This window comes from Odontomachus brunneus, unplaced genomic scaffold (genome assembly GCF_010583005.1).
Source record: "Odontomachus brunneus isolate Ranch 3 - 2012 unplaced genomic scaffold, Obru_v1 Obru_scaffold_164, whole genome shotgun sequence".
Taxonomy (NCBI): Eukaryota; Metazoa; Arthropoda; class Insecta; order Hymenoptera; family Formicidae; genus Odontomachus; species Odontomachus brunneus.
In genome coordinates, this window is record NW_022639614.1 from 132,594 (window position 1) to 147,935 (window position 15,342).

Sequence of the window (15,342 nt, forward strand, 5' to 3'; positions counted from 1 at the left end):
AGCCTCTCACTAGTCGTTCGACCTTTAATTTGTTTGTAATAATGTTGGGTACAATGAATAATTAATGATTCTTCTGTATTAAATTTAACAACATTTTCGCAACGTGGACACATTATTTTTTCACGTACAACATTTTTTACGCACAAATAATTTAACTCGATACTTCTCGTCGTTAATGCGAGAAATTCATAGAATTTCATTTTTCAGCAGTCGAACTATACGAAAGACTGTCGTATACTGGCTTATCATTCCTTACAAGTACGTTTCATATGTCTAATATCAACAGTAACTTATTTCATTCCGATAAGAAATGTAAACAAAACAACTTTCACTTATCGAACAACATCACAATTCGAAACTACAATATCAGTATATGTAGTATCAGAAAATTACGTTATACTCATTACACTTTTTTTGTTAATAATTTTTTAATGAACAACGGTTAAAATCTTTTGAATATTATTCAGGATGGTCAACTGTATAATATATCCAAAGATTATTAAAATCGGAGGGTGGTCCGTTATTCTGCATATTTACCAAAATATTTTATGGATTGGCATAAAAATCGACATACCTGAAAGTTTATGTGTGTTTTTATATAATATACATATATATACATATATAATATACATATACATATATAATATACATATACATATACATATATAATATACATATACATATACATATATAATATACATATACATATACATATATAATATACATATACATATACATATATAATATACATATACATATACATATATAATATACATATACATATACATATATAATATACATATACATATACATATATAATATACATATACATATACATATATAATATACATATACATATACATATATAATATACATATACATATACATATATAATATACATATACATATACATATATAATATACATATACATATACATATATAATATACATATACATATACATATATAATATACATATACATATACATATATAATATACATATACATATACATATATAATATACATATACATATACATATATAATATACATATACATATACATATATAATATACATATACATATACATATATAATATACATATACATATACATATATAATATACATATACATATACATATATAATATACATATACATATACATATATAATATACATATACATATACATATATAATATACATATACATATACATATATAATATACATATACATATACATATATAATATACATATATATAATTTTTTTATATGTGTGTATAAAACATTATTTTTTGTAAATTAAGATTTTTAGTTTATCATCCTTTTTTTATCACAATCAGAGTTTCTCTTGGAAATTTTTCTTGGCCTCTTAAGGCCAAGAATCGATCCCGCTCGAATCAAATTTCTTTCTTCATAAAACAGTCTTAAAGACATTCCTGATGAAGAATTTCATCAGGAACGGCTATTGCACATCACGAAAGTCTCAAGTATACAAGACCGTCCTGTAAACAAATGTAAAAAAGAAAAGCGGCGAGAAAAAGTGGAAACAAGTGTAAAGCGAGGAATCCTTTCAAGCAACCGTGAAGACACTTACATCATGTTTCTTTTTACCGGCAGCAAAACACGCCGTCGGATCCCAACACGTCGCTGCTGAGCCCACAGAGCGCGACCTCCTGCAAGTCGCTAGCATCCAGCTTCTCCGGTATCAAGTCGCCGCTCTCGCCCACCACCCCGGTCTTGTCACCTACATCCAAGCTGGTGCCGAACCCGCTGAACCCCGGCGGCCTCAAAACGCCCAGCATTCTCTCGCCGAACACGCCCAACTCCAGCACCAGCAAGTCGAAGAGACGTCGGGATCGCGAGAATCGCAAGAACTCGCAGCACTATCAGGAATCCGACATCCTGGACTCATATTATCGCAGTTCACCGGCCGACAAGATATCCGACTACGAGGACATCTGGAACACGACGGACCAGTCGAACCACTCGACCTGGTCGCCCAACGAGAACACCAAATCGAAAGACAACAACAGGATCGCCTGCACGCCGTTGGACCGACTGAGGAGCTCGAACGACCGACTGATGACGGCGCACGAGAGAATCGTCAGCCCCGGCGAAAGAAGCTTGAACGATCGACTGCCGAACGAACAGATGCAGGTGTTGAGGAACGACAGGTTCATCCTGAGGAACGACAAGTTGAGCTACAAGGAAACGACCAATCCGGAACTCAGCAGCTTCAAGCCCGCGCCGGAGCTGAGGAGTCCCGCCGATCAAGGCTCGCCCGAGGAAACTGGCATGGGGAAGCGGCCGGATCTGCTATCCAGAGTTTGTGAGTACATCTTTTCTTCTCGTCAATTTGGTCTACACTTCGAAATTTCTTACTTGTACAGATTACCCAAATCCGAGGTTATCAAACTTCAGATTTCAGTTAAACTATCCACGTGAATCCTGGATGTCTATTAATTATTTTTATACACAAATTACGCGAAACTAGGATTGCCAGTCATTCAGATTTCAACTGAATATCTGACAACTCTAAATGACTTTAATATTATGTCATATAATAGATTATTTTTAAGTAACACAAATCGCGCGAAGTAGAGTTGCCAGACGTCCAGATTTCAATTGGACCGTTCAGCTGAAATCTGAATGTCTAGTAATTCCATTTAGATCATTTAACTCAGTTCCTATCACGGTTCATTTGTGGAACCTTTTTTCTACAGCTCCTCCTATATTTTTTTTATAAAAGTGTAAAACAGACTTAGTTTGTATATGTGAATATAGAAAGAAAAATGATCGCTGTCATATATGTGATGCTGGTCTCTCGTAAAAGATGGTATAAACAAGAGATTGTTTTGCGGCGAGGATCTAATCGCGTGAGAAATAGAACGCGAATTCGGTTTTAAATTAAAAACTCATTCGAAAGACAAGTTTCATCCGAACAACTATAAAGAGAGAACGAAGAAAAGAAAATAAAATAATCATTCTGTGAGTGGCAAAATTAGTTGAATATTCTTTTGGTTAAACCAGTTTATTCGAACGGTTTCTAAACAAACAAAATCATAACGACTATATTTTAATTTTGAGCTGCTTTCTCATTCGATGCTTTTCTTCAATGGGTTCTTTCTGGATTCTTGGCAATTAATGGTCTTAAATAGAGACCCTTGAATCAGAGTCTGGCCATAACTATGGTTTTGTCAAATTTCTACGAGAGAGAGTTGACTCAATAGTTGAAAATTTTTCAAGCGTCACTCGCAACAACTAATCAAATTCCGTACTTTCTCCCGCAGGCAGTGCCAATTCGTTGAACAGCCCGAGCACGGTGACGCCGCCGCGGAACAAGCTGGGCCTGGTGTTGGGCGCCAAGTCGGAGAGCAACAGTCCGCAGACACCCGAGTCCAAGCAGAGCAGTCCGTTCTACGCGGAACCGGCGGACGCGATCGTCACCACGCAGGGGGCCGCCATAATTCCGCGAAGGAGGACGCCGAGGGGCAATCCGGCGACGAACAAGTTCCGACACAGCGAACCCGGCTGGCTACAGACGCCGACGGGCAACAACGGGAACCAGCTGCTGCATCCGATCGACTGGGAGGAACCCGAGGAAACGGAGGACAAGACTCCGTTGATCTCGTCGTCGGTCGACAATCTGGCGAAGCGCCTCCACGGCGCCAGGGAGACGAAGAAGATACCGCGGGCGAAGCCCGTGCAGCCGCCCAAGATTAGAACGAAGGTCTTCAACGACACCTCGTGGGCGGTGGACTCCAGCTGGGAATTCATAGGTACCTTTCGCCCGTCGCGTGTCTTCATCGCGTCGCGACACGAAGAGTCTCGAGCGAGATTTCTTCGACGTGGAAATGAAGTTTCCATTTCTTCTCGACGAAAATTCTTCCTATCGAGTCAATTTGCCTTACATTTCTTCTTTATTTTTCATTATTTTCTTTTGTAATTTTTTTAATTTGATATAATATCTCACGATTTTTTTCTTTTTCATTCTTTTTCTTCTTTAACTCGACTCAACATTCTTCCTTCTTTTATTTCAATATAAATCCTCGCGAGTTTTTTCTTTAATTTGATATAAAGCTTTTTGTTTTCTCTTCTTTAATTCAATAGAAAGTATCTTCATTTTTCTTCTCTCTTTCTTAATTTCTTCTTTTCTCTTAATTTTATTCATTTACTCTTAATTTTATACATTTTTTATACATTTTTATTTTTTATACATTTTTTATACATATTTTATACATAAATTCTCTTGCGTTTTTCTTCTATATTTAATTCGACATAAAGCTTTATGTTCTTCCTTCTTTCATTCAAGATAAAACCTCGCATATTTTTTTTAATTTGACATAAAACGCACGCTAAATACCGTAATGAGAAGTTCATAAAAATCTCAACCAGGTAACGACGCGGAAGATTGCGAGCCGGATTACGACTGTGATGCCGATTACGAGGGTGACAACACGGTCACGAGAAAGTTCCCGGAGGAGGAGTGCAATAACAGGGACATTGTTGGGAACACCTTGACCGTCCAGAGTATCATCCTGCAACGGTAAGTTTTTTAACTTATCCGAGAAACTATACAATATCTCCCATACATTCTTTTGATATTAAAATTGATTAAAGCTTTTTTTAACAATAACACACATATAAAAGTGTCTCTTATCGATTTTTGTGTACTTTATATATGTGCAGAAGAATTAAAAATAAGAGACACGTATCTCTCTTATATATGCTTCCTCGCACGTAAAAGTTGAAACAATCCTTCGTAATTCAAAGAGTTTACTTTATAAAAGTCTTAAAACTTGGAACTTCCACTTATATTTTTCAAAAGTACGAGAGTAGGAAGTATAATTAGATATGTGACAGTTTTGCGAAATTTAACTACATAACTCTATAAAAAGCATCAAATATAAAACTTGCAAGAGCAAATATCATAAAATTTGCAAGAGCACCAGGAAAAAGTATTCCTACAAACCAAATAACAAAGTCCGAACAATAAAAGTCTAAATAATAAAAATAATAGATATTTAAATAACAGAAACATCTAAATCCAAGATCAATCATTACCTTGAACGTGTTTGTACGGAAGCAGACCTTCATATGCCAAAACAGACGCGACCTTTGACCTTTGTACCTTTGCAGGTACCCGGAATTGCTAAAACCGCCAGACAACACGTGTGAGTTACTTTATAGCGACCGCAATTCTTCATACGATAACGTGGAGAAGCGTAACATGGAGCGCGAGGACACACTGCCAGACTCGCGGAAGGATCGCACGTACGACCCTTCCGAGTGGGAGACCATGCTGGATACAGACGAGAGTGACGTGGAGAGGATCAAGAGGAACAAGAGCTTCAAGGAGCGACTCGACCCGCTTTTGTGTAAGTGCTCAGCTCATTGTCCGCCTTAGAGAAAGGTGAACACACGCGCGCGCGTACACACACACACACACACACACACACCCATAGTCTCACATAGAAACAAACTCATCCTGAAGCTTCGCATCGAACATCTCGTCATTCACAACGGATATTCGCGTTCTCATTGCGGAGTTTAGCATATATATTACCATTAGGAGAATAATCTAATGAGAAGAAGCAAATAAACGAAGACACGAGTGCTCGGGTATCCTCCTCCTCTTTCCGTTCTGTATGTCCCTTCCTCTCCTGATTCTCCCTTCATTTTACACCTCTGCGCCGTACACTTCGTCGCGGATTCACGAAGATGCTCGCTCAGCGAGGAATTAGCGCGCGTATGCATGCGTGCACGCTAAACACAATGGCTACACGTGCGTGCATGTACGAATCGCTGACCGCACGCGCCAACGAACCTTGAGGAAACGTCTCCTAACCGTAATTACTGTGTCGCGCAACTAGCGGATTACGTAACACAGTCCGTCCGTCCGTTCGTTCGTTCGTGCAGCGTAACGTTATTGTTCTTTCTCTCCGTAATCAGCGACGGGAGCATACGGGAGTTGACTCACGTGCTACGTGGATACGTACGCGTTTCCACAATCGTTATCTCACTCTGTAAAAAGAGTCTGATGCTATTGCCTTCTTCGCTGTAGCTTCAAATGTGGAATTCCAGATAAACTTTCGAATATTACGTGAGACAATTGACGAACCTAAAATTCTACTCTACAATTATACCGCATTGCAAATATACTACATTCAATTGACCATTAATCAAACGAAAAATAAGTGGTTTTTGGCCCACAAACGGAACTGAATGAAATAAGTATCAAAAGAAAATGTATACCGAGAGGAGTCCAATGTATCAAACTCATGGCGATTTGAAGCTTCTGTCCTGAGATATCGGCATCTAAAATTGAACATTGGTTAATTAATTTAGTGACAGGATTAATACGATCGTCGCCGATGCGAGGAATGCATCGTCACCACTATTGACTTAGAGATTACAGATCAATATATCAAGAGTCTAAATCAATATCAAAAATATCTATGGGATTTATCCAATCAATGATGCCTTTTTTGGATATTATATATTGATACCCCTCACATTAGGATTAGGGTTATATATTTTTATTTTTATTTTTAGACTAACTCAAGATAACAAGAGTATCAAAACACAAATGTGCTCAACCAAACTTTCAAGAATTATGTTTTAAGATCTTAGAAATACAATGGCAAAGGGAACTTTTGTAGGGTTCCTTTTTATTGTCTTTTTATTGGGAACCTTTGAGAAGGTACTTAAAATGGAAAACCAATTTTGGCCAATGTCGCCTCATTGAGAGTATTTCAACGATGTAATTCAATGGGCTACGTAATATATTGGTGGTGCCATTTGGAACGGTAAAAGACTTTAGTTTCCACTGTAACATTCCTTCGCCATTGTGCTTCTAGAATTCTAAAACATAAAACTTGAAAGTTTAGTTGTGCAAATCTATGTATGACACTTTAGTTTACTTTAGGCATGATCCTGTCACAAATCGTTCAGTAAAATTAATTTTCTAATTCACAAAGACTCGTGCTCAGCACTTGAAGCCGATTTTTAATTAGTCAGAATATATTAAAAGTTTGTTTCTAGCATTAACTTTGGTTTCTTGGTTCATGATAACGTTTATGACTTCAAGGAGCATCGAATTTGTGTCTCGTCGTGAGTCAAAAAATTAATCTTCTGACGTGTACAATCAATAGAAGTCAGCGAAGTAAACTAGTGGCAAATAGATGCATCATAAGTTCCACTTATTTACCGTGTCTTTGACGACTCAAATTTTAATTGATCATTAAAGTGATCAGTGGGGATGAGGCAAATGAGGAATGCATTGGATCAGCTCAATCGAAGGTCAAATCGACTTGCGACGACCTATTCGCGCTCGACCGTTAGAAAGAAAGAGAGGCTGCGAGAGAAGGAAGGAATCTTACGCAGTCGCGAGCGAGCGATGCGTCAGACGGGAAGTATTCGCGACGGAATTTTCTTACCCCGCGCGCGATGACACGACTCGACCCGCTTCGACGGAAGAACAAATTATGACGAAGCGCTGATAATGACCGCTTTTCCTCGCTCTTCGCTACGTACGTTTACCGGTTTTATAGTTGAACGTTTATAATAGGCGATAATAATAATAATATAATCTAATTTGTGATAATCACGAAGAAGTTTATAATAATGCTTTCTAATTCGCGCTGAGGGGAAAGACTCCGTTCTTGGGAAATTTACTCTCACGAAGTATTTAAGATATAACAGAGATAAAAGATACTTTCTCCAATACGCGAAATTATGAGGGGCGAGAAAAGCCGAATTGACCCGAATTAACCCGAAAGCCTCCAAATATATCGCGAGAGTATATATCCAACGACTTTCACGATGAAAAAAATAACACATAAAAATATATACTATATTCAAATATATATTGCTTGTTTCGAGCTTATCTTTCGTGAGTTTGTGTTTGTGCAAATCTATAAAGTCATCATACGCCTCAGATTTATACAAAATAGATTCTAAGCTCTATCAAGAATATTAAATTAAAACAAAAATTCAATTTTCCTACTATATAGAGTCGAATTTACTATTTCTTCAATAAAATTTTATATTTTATATTTTTATATTTTTATATTTTTATATTTTTATATTTTTTATATTTTTATATTTTATAATTTTATATTTTTATGAAAGGAATGAATTCTCCTTTTGAGTACACACTAAGAGAAATTATCCGATAAAAAATTCGATAAACAAAATAAATTTTAAAATGAAATTGCATAGCGTTAAGCAAAGAAATTGTACATTTTATACGATTCAACGATGAAAAGCCTGCGTGTGTTTCTATTATTAAAAAATAATTTTCAAATAGAAAGCACAAGATATTGTGATTAAAAAAATATTTTAAGAATTAAGAATTATTAAAAATTATAATAATAGTAAATATTATAATTAAGAAAATAGTTTCTTAATTATTAATCTTACACAAAAAAATTAGTATCTATCTAGAACTGATACATTTAAATTAATAATTATTGTTTCTGTTCTATTGTTCTATTGTTGTTAATATATAATTTTATTAGAAAAATTTTCGAGTTTTGAATTTCAACAATGTTATAATTTTATTTTTATAATGATATTTTCTTGCGACATTTAAAAACATCATAAGAATATGAAGTTCTAGGTAAATATTAATCATTTTGTGTAAAATTTTTGATGAGTATCTTTTAAAATTAATAATTAAGAAAATATTTTCTTTGTCAAAGATGACTATCACATAAAAGAGAGAAAGTAAACTAACGAGTCGCTTTTGTTAGCAGTAAAATAATATTGTCTTCTGTGTATCTGCGTTCCTTTTCTCGTAAGGCCCTTTTCCTCTGCATTTTTTTATTACCTGCGGCTCCCGTAAGTAGTAAATAACAGTTAGGGTCACTGGACCTTTCCTATCGCAGCGATAGTCACAGGAATGTAGCTGTCACAAAAGTCCCAAGATTAGAATACAATGTCACGATATAATGTCTGCAAACTATTGGGCGTCACGCCATCTCTGATAATAAATCTTCGAGGTTAAGTTCTTCCTCGTTAACAAGCCCTTCCTCTAGCCGTGTCATTTTTCACCTTAAAACGGTGGTGGGATGTGCAAAGTCAGTCTCATCTTCCGTTCAGCTGTTCACGCAGTATCTTCGTGTACTTCGCAGCGGCAACCTCGTGAACGAGTGAGTGACTTGACGTGCGCGATCGAAGAAACGCGAAAAAGAAGTGCAACAGGTCTCTGTGAAATCTCGAAAGTATCCGCCGGCAAACGCCCGATGCGTTACCCCGCGCGCGCGATAAGGAGTCGTTAAACCGCCGATAACGATTCATTGCCGAACGGGGCAATTACGCGTAATTGTCCCGGCGTGATCTCGTGAGACAAAAGCGCATCCCGCGACAAAAATACTCCGCGCGAGATTCACGAAATTCATCCGAATTAATTGGCGTTTAACTCAGCCTGATTTGTCGGAGAGTTCGGCGGACGAGTGTCGCTCGTGTGATTAATCTGCTTCTCTCTTCTCGAAGATCAGCACACCGACGAATCTGTCTGTAGATATAAACGATAGCCCAATAAACGGGGCGAGATTTTCACTTAGAGTACGCCTCACGTGCTCGAGCGCTTTCCCACACTTGTGAGAGCTACCTATGAGTAGCTACTGCGATCACGCGATAGCGAAGAGTGGAAGAAAGATCACAATGGCGAAAAGTAAGGAGAAGGTCACACTGAAGACTGTCTTCTTCTGGCAATTCAGAACATGGTTCTGCAAGATTTTGAAGGATCTTCAGCAATGCGTACAGTGTAAGGATACAGTGCTAGCGGCGATCTAACCAGCGATCGTTGGCCTATTAGTATTAGTATAGTTGACCTATTAGTAAATCGATGATTAATCGATTCTAAATCTCTTCCTTTAAACATAAATTTAGATACAAATGAGTCACATACACGCGCACGCGCACCAAGACATACAATTGAAACTGAAAATTTTAATTTTTTATTTTTATTTTTAACATTTTTTAAATAATATTGAAATTTTGTTTATGATTAAAATTTCTTTACGTTATATATAGTTAGAAATTTATATCAGTTACTATATATATATATATATATCACAGTCACAGAGTGGTTCAGAATAAGTATAGAATGTATGGAGAAATTCTTTGTGACAAAAGAAACAATTTTACAAAAATTACGTTGAAATAATAATTGTGAACGAAGCTGTTTAAAATTTAAACTAAGAGTGTCGCATGCTTTGCACTCATAGGAACCATGAAACATCACGTTTTTTTTAGAATAGATAGAAACGACTGTTTTTCTTCTATCTCATTAAAGATTTTATTATGCGACTATGTATAATATTTAAATTTATCGCTATCTTGAATCTCTCCTAAATCAAAATGATTTGCTTTTTGCTACAAGTAATCAGTCTGCTTTTTTAAGGCTGCAAACATTTTCAAACATTGAGGTAACATTTAGTATAAAAAATTATTTATGTATTGCTTAAACATATTTTATGTTCAATTTTTCTTTTAACAATATGAATAAAACAATTTTTCAAGTAGAATAAGTTTTATTAAAAAGAGAAACGATAAGTTTAGATATATGCATAGTTGTAGCAATTTAATTAAAACTTGAAAGCAATTTGAAAAATGCAAGTTAAAATCTAAAAAATGAGAGTTAAAATTCGTGATTATCTGAACAACTTCATATTTATATATACTCTACGAATCACATATATATGAATTTAGAAACCTAAAAAAATATCGAAAAATTTGTAAAATAATTTCTGTATATTCATGGTTAGATTTTGCGTTAACCCGCGAGTGGATGCGTATTGGTCATTTTCCCGTACTTTTTCGTTTTCTACTTATATCATCTAATCTATTGACATTATCGTATTTTCGCTTTTACGTAAATTTTCTTTGATATTTTCTCATATAGCATGGAGAAGTAGACGACGTAGACGACGCGCTTATTTCTATGTGAAATTTGATACGTTTTAACAGTCGGTCTAAAAGATCATAGCGCGCCTACTAACGTTAGTCTTTTATCTCTGCCGCGTCAGCGTCGCTCGATGTGCCGCCGAATGTCTATTGTCTTTCCGACATCGTAGTTGGACGAACGGTCTCTTTTTTTGTTGAATCAATAAAATTTTCAACAGCACGCGTAATCGGAGTATATCGGAGTATATATTCTTGATTCAATAGCGATATTATTAAAATTAAAACTTGAATTATTGAAACAATACATAATGTGATAATTTTAATATTGCCATTAAATCAAGAAGATTTATTCTCTATTTCTAAATTTATCAAATAAATTTTTAAGTTTATTAAATCAATGTTTAAGTTAATCAAAGTAAAACGACAGAAGCAAGAAATTCTTATTTTATTTTATTAAACTAAAAGAATGTCATTTTTTACTAATGCAGTTAAAATAAAAATATGATTTTATTTTTAATATATTCACATATGTATAAGTTTAATATGTTTCTTAAACATATTAGATATAGAAATGGTAGAGAGAAAAAAAGATGAGAAAAAGAAGAAATAGTGAGACATAATAAAATTATTTCCTTCAATTTTAATGTTTCTTTTAATACTTGGATTGGTAATTTATTAATTATTACTTAATTATTACACATATATATGTGCTTAAATATATATTTAAGCCCACTAACGTTGACCCTGTTGGCGCCCACTCCCGGATTAAATATGATAAAGTAACACACATTTAAGATCTACGTATGCAAGAAATGCGAAAAAGATAAGGTGATTGTGTTAGTAACAATTGTCTCTACGTTATCATCATTCTGGAATTGATTCCAGCTCCCCTCCCTCCTTAAGAGCTGCTCGTTTTACAATAATATTACTTATACCATATTTCATGCACTTCGCGCACATCTTTTTACTTTGATGAGGCATTTGAATGAAATTTTCTTTTCCACAGCGCCGCCGCGACTGCAAGCGCTGAGGAATCGCGACGCAGGCAGCACCGGCTCCACCATCAGGGCTTACGCGCTGCGGCTGGCTGCCGACAAGACGACGACGTTCTCGCAGAATATCGACAACTTCATCCAATGCACGAAGGAAGGCAAAGAAGCCAGTCCGCACGTGGTGACGCGCAACATGCGGCAGTTCATGTCGGGCATGAAGAACTACCTGGTGAACGGCGAGCCCGAGTTCGAGCGCGAGGTGGAGAAAGTGCGGCTGAAGCTGCGGCCGAACGAGTTCCTCAACATCGACGCGATCCTCGAGGAGGTGATGATGGGTCTGGTGGTGACGCCGTTGCGGGAACACGTCTACAAATTGTTCGTCGAGCACTACGCCACCACCGGGTCGCTGCGAACCCTCGCTGAGAACATCCAGCACGCCTACGGCAAGCACATGCACGAGCTCGGCGTTCGAGTAAGTAGAAATTTCAGAAGAAGTCGAAATGAAGCCAATGCGAGACCTTGTTAAATCACCTTTAGGGATTTATTTATTTTTTCCATCTACCTTTCTCTTTCTTTTTTACTGTCTGTCAACGAAGAGCATGGCTAGAATTGGAGAAAATGAGGAAACAATGATCGTATTTCACGATTTCGTTACAACTTCTCAGGCAACTAATTGTGACTGACTGTATAAACATGATAGAGGCAACCTTGTTCTATGTATTGATTGAAATCCATTACGATCCTGTTAATTGTATATTTTGTTTTGTAATAACTAAAATACGAACATGCAGCAACATAGCCATCTTGTCTTAATATCGAGTTCAGTTGCTCAATAACGCAGGATAAGAAGGCCACATATAAAATATATATCCTGGTAGTTCCAGAGTCTCCACGGCCCTTAATTATAGACTAATTTCACTTCGTCCTTTCATATGCTTAATTATTTTATGAGTAAAAATTGCATTTACCAGAAACAATATATTATACACTTGCAAAAAATTTCATTCTAGCAAGTAACACATCGCTTAATTTGATTCAGTCACGATAAAGAATATAAAATATAAATATATGAATAGAAAATTTCGAGAGACTCGAAAATTTATTTTGCTATTACCAAATTAGATTTTTCTATTTTTTAACTACAATATTATTCCGATTTTAATGCAACTCAGGAAAAAGTATTTATGTTCTAAAAGAATATAAATTTTACGATTTTGTGCACATTATTTCTCTCAAGATAAATACTAAAAAAAAGCATATAAACAACATATCCTTGGAGCTATGTAACTCCAATCTCCCCTATATATGCGATATGAAGACAAAATTCACATATAATTTTATATAATTATATATAACTTATATATAATCATATATACAATTTTATATAATTTTGTAGAATCATTTTCCCAGGATTACACAGACTTTTTGCTTTGCTCATCAACTTCGACATTTCTCATTTGCCCTTTTTGATCATCTATCCTGCTTTATCATTAATAACCGCAATTTTATTCACAGCCTAAGATTATGCCGCCTTCCGAGGACAATCTGGAGCGCATCTTCAGGTGTATCGAACGGCTGCAGAAGGTCGACTCGCCTTTGGACAAACTAGAGAACCTACTGGCGACGATCTCGGCCCTCTTCAACTCCGTAAGTTACTTTAGCTTCGAGTTCTTTCGAGCGGCAGGTATCACGGCTTGTAGAATCATAGAAGTCGCTGATGAACGGTCGCGAAACGTTAACAAAAATTCAATTGGTGCTCATCGACCATTGGATTTCAGGTGAAACAGGCAAACTCGGGTCGCCATGTAACACTGGGCGCCGATGATCTGTTGCCGATGGTCGTCTGGGTGCTGGTGCGCGGCAAGGTGGTGGACGCGGAGATCGAAGCCGAGTACATGTGGGGTCTTCTGCACCCCTCGCTGTTGACGGGCGAGGGTGGATACTACCTGACGACGTGGTCGAGCGCTGTGCACGTTCTCAAGACCTTCAAATCGAGCCAGAGCACTATGTCGACGTTGAACGTAAGTCTAATGAAAGATTATCTCCTTTTTTATTTCTTCCACAGCACGCGTGTAATTAAAACAAATTACAATGAATTAGATACTTAATCCTTTCAGGACGAGAGACATTTCTTTTCATCTCCCTACGGCCTTTATGCATGTATTTCAGAAACTATCGATCCGATATTCACAAAAATGTAGGGATTTTTGGGGTGCTCTTTCCAAATTTGAAGTCAAAAATGTAAAATTCAAAATGGCGGATCAAATATGGAGATTTTCAAGATGCCAAATTATGTAAATATGACTCAATTTCCGTGGAACTTCATACTCTCTAAATTTGAATTAATGAAAATCTTGACTGACTTCCAGTTTCGCTCTTCTTGGAGCTCATCAGTATCACACAAACTTTAGTTAGCGACAGACTAGAACAAACGATATTTATAATATATTTACATACTATATACACCCTACCATTGATCAAAAAAATATTTACATTATATTTACATCTCTTATACATCTAAATATATACAACAAGAAAGATTTATATTGGATATTTATATTATTTATCATTTTTTCCGCCTTATTGGGTCCGTCATCTTGGATCACAGAATTTTAAAAATCTAAGTTCAGATTCGGATTTAACGACCCCAAAAACCCATAAAATACATACTTTCCTATAATTATCTCCCCGAGCAACTCTCCGTTCTGAAAGAGTTAAATATGATGCTTTTGTTTCTCACATTGCTTGGAAAATATTTATTGTCTTCTTCTTCTTGTTGGCATCGGCTGCAAGCTGCACTAAAGGCCAGTTATTGACCCAAAGAATGTTAGAGAGTCAATGTAGATAAAGTGTGATATCAATTGTTAATTCTTTGTTCACATAATAAAATTGATATAGTGTGTAGTATAATTATAGTCCTAGATTCTTCTCTCCACAGTAACTTAATTTTACCTGCGGACGCGGAAGTTACTCAGCCCGCGCAACCTGGTTATTTATGTGTTATTTATTGTGATGTAATAAATAACATCAAACAATTAGTCCATAGATAAATCACACGCTCGACCAGCACGAGAGAAAGGCACAATGTCGGAAAAATTAACCTAGATAACAAGCTTCTAAAAGACGTCTTAAAGATATCTAAAAGACGTTTCTTCTTGTTTGTGGACGTTTTTTAGAACTTTGCGCTGTCAAGGAATCTTTCAAAGACGCCCTTAAGACATTTTAAGATGTCTTAATATCCTATAGACAAGTTCACCAAATTCCAATTGGATTTCCAGGGATCCGGAACGCCGGACTGCTCGTCCGTGTTGCGAATCTTAGTGCCCGACGAGTTGCACGGCTCTCTGAACACCAGGACGCTGCCGGTGCGACCTAACATGAACACCCGGGAAATCTGCCGCATTCTCGCGCATAAAATAAGATGCACCAATCCTCAA

General features: G+C 36.4%; 2 protein-coding genes across 12 annotated transcripts in view; one reads left to right on the top strand and one right to left on the bottom strand.

Moving 5' to 3' along the window:
• The window catches only part of LOC116851052, an 11,069-nt gene extending 9,340 nt beyond the window's left edge, over window positions 1–1,729 (bottom strand). The window contains exon 1 of the mRNA XM_032830066.1: window positions 1,594–1,729. Coding sequence (XP_032685957.1) covers window positions 1,594–1,598 — 5 coding nt within the window. The 5' untranslated portion in view covers window positions 1,599–1,729. The remainder of the gene's footprint in view (window positions 1–1,593) is intronic.
• The window catches only part of LOC116851051 (protein sprint), a 101,045-nt gene that overhangs the window by 78,728 nt on the left and 6,975 nt on the right, over window positions 1–15,342 (top strand). For 10 of the 11 annotated variants that reach the window (XR_004379517.1, XM_032830062.1, XM_032830064.1 and 7 more), the window contains 8 exons: window positions 1,617–2,328; window positions 3,290–3,778; window positions 4,395–4,545; window positions 5,139–5,377; window positions 11,920–12,377; window positions 13,421–13,552; window positions 13,684–13,926; window positions 15,184–15,326. Coding sequence is in view for 10 of the 11 variants with exons in the window: in XM_032830062.1 (XP_032685953.1) it covers window positions 1,617–2,328; window positions 3,290–3,778; window positions 4,395–4,545; window positions 5,139–5,377; window positions 11,920–12,377; window positions 13,421–13,552; window positions 13,684–13,926; window positions 15,184–15,326 (2,567 nt within the window). In the remaining variant the exon portion in view is untranslated. The remainder of the gene's footprint in view (window positions 1–1,616; window positions 2,329–3,289; window positions 3,779–4,394; window positions 4,546–5,138; window positions 5,378–11,919; window positions 12,378–13,420; window positions 13,553–13,683; window positions 13,927–15,183; window positions 15,327–15,342) is intronic. The other variant, XM_032830065.1, reaches the window with a different exon arrangement.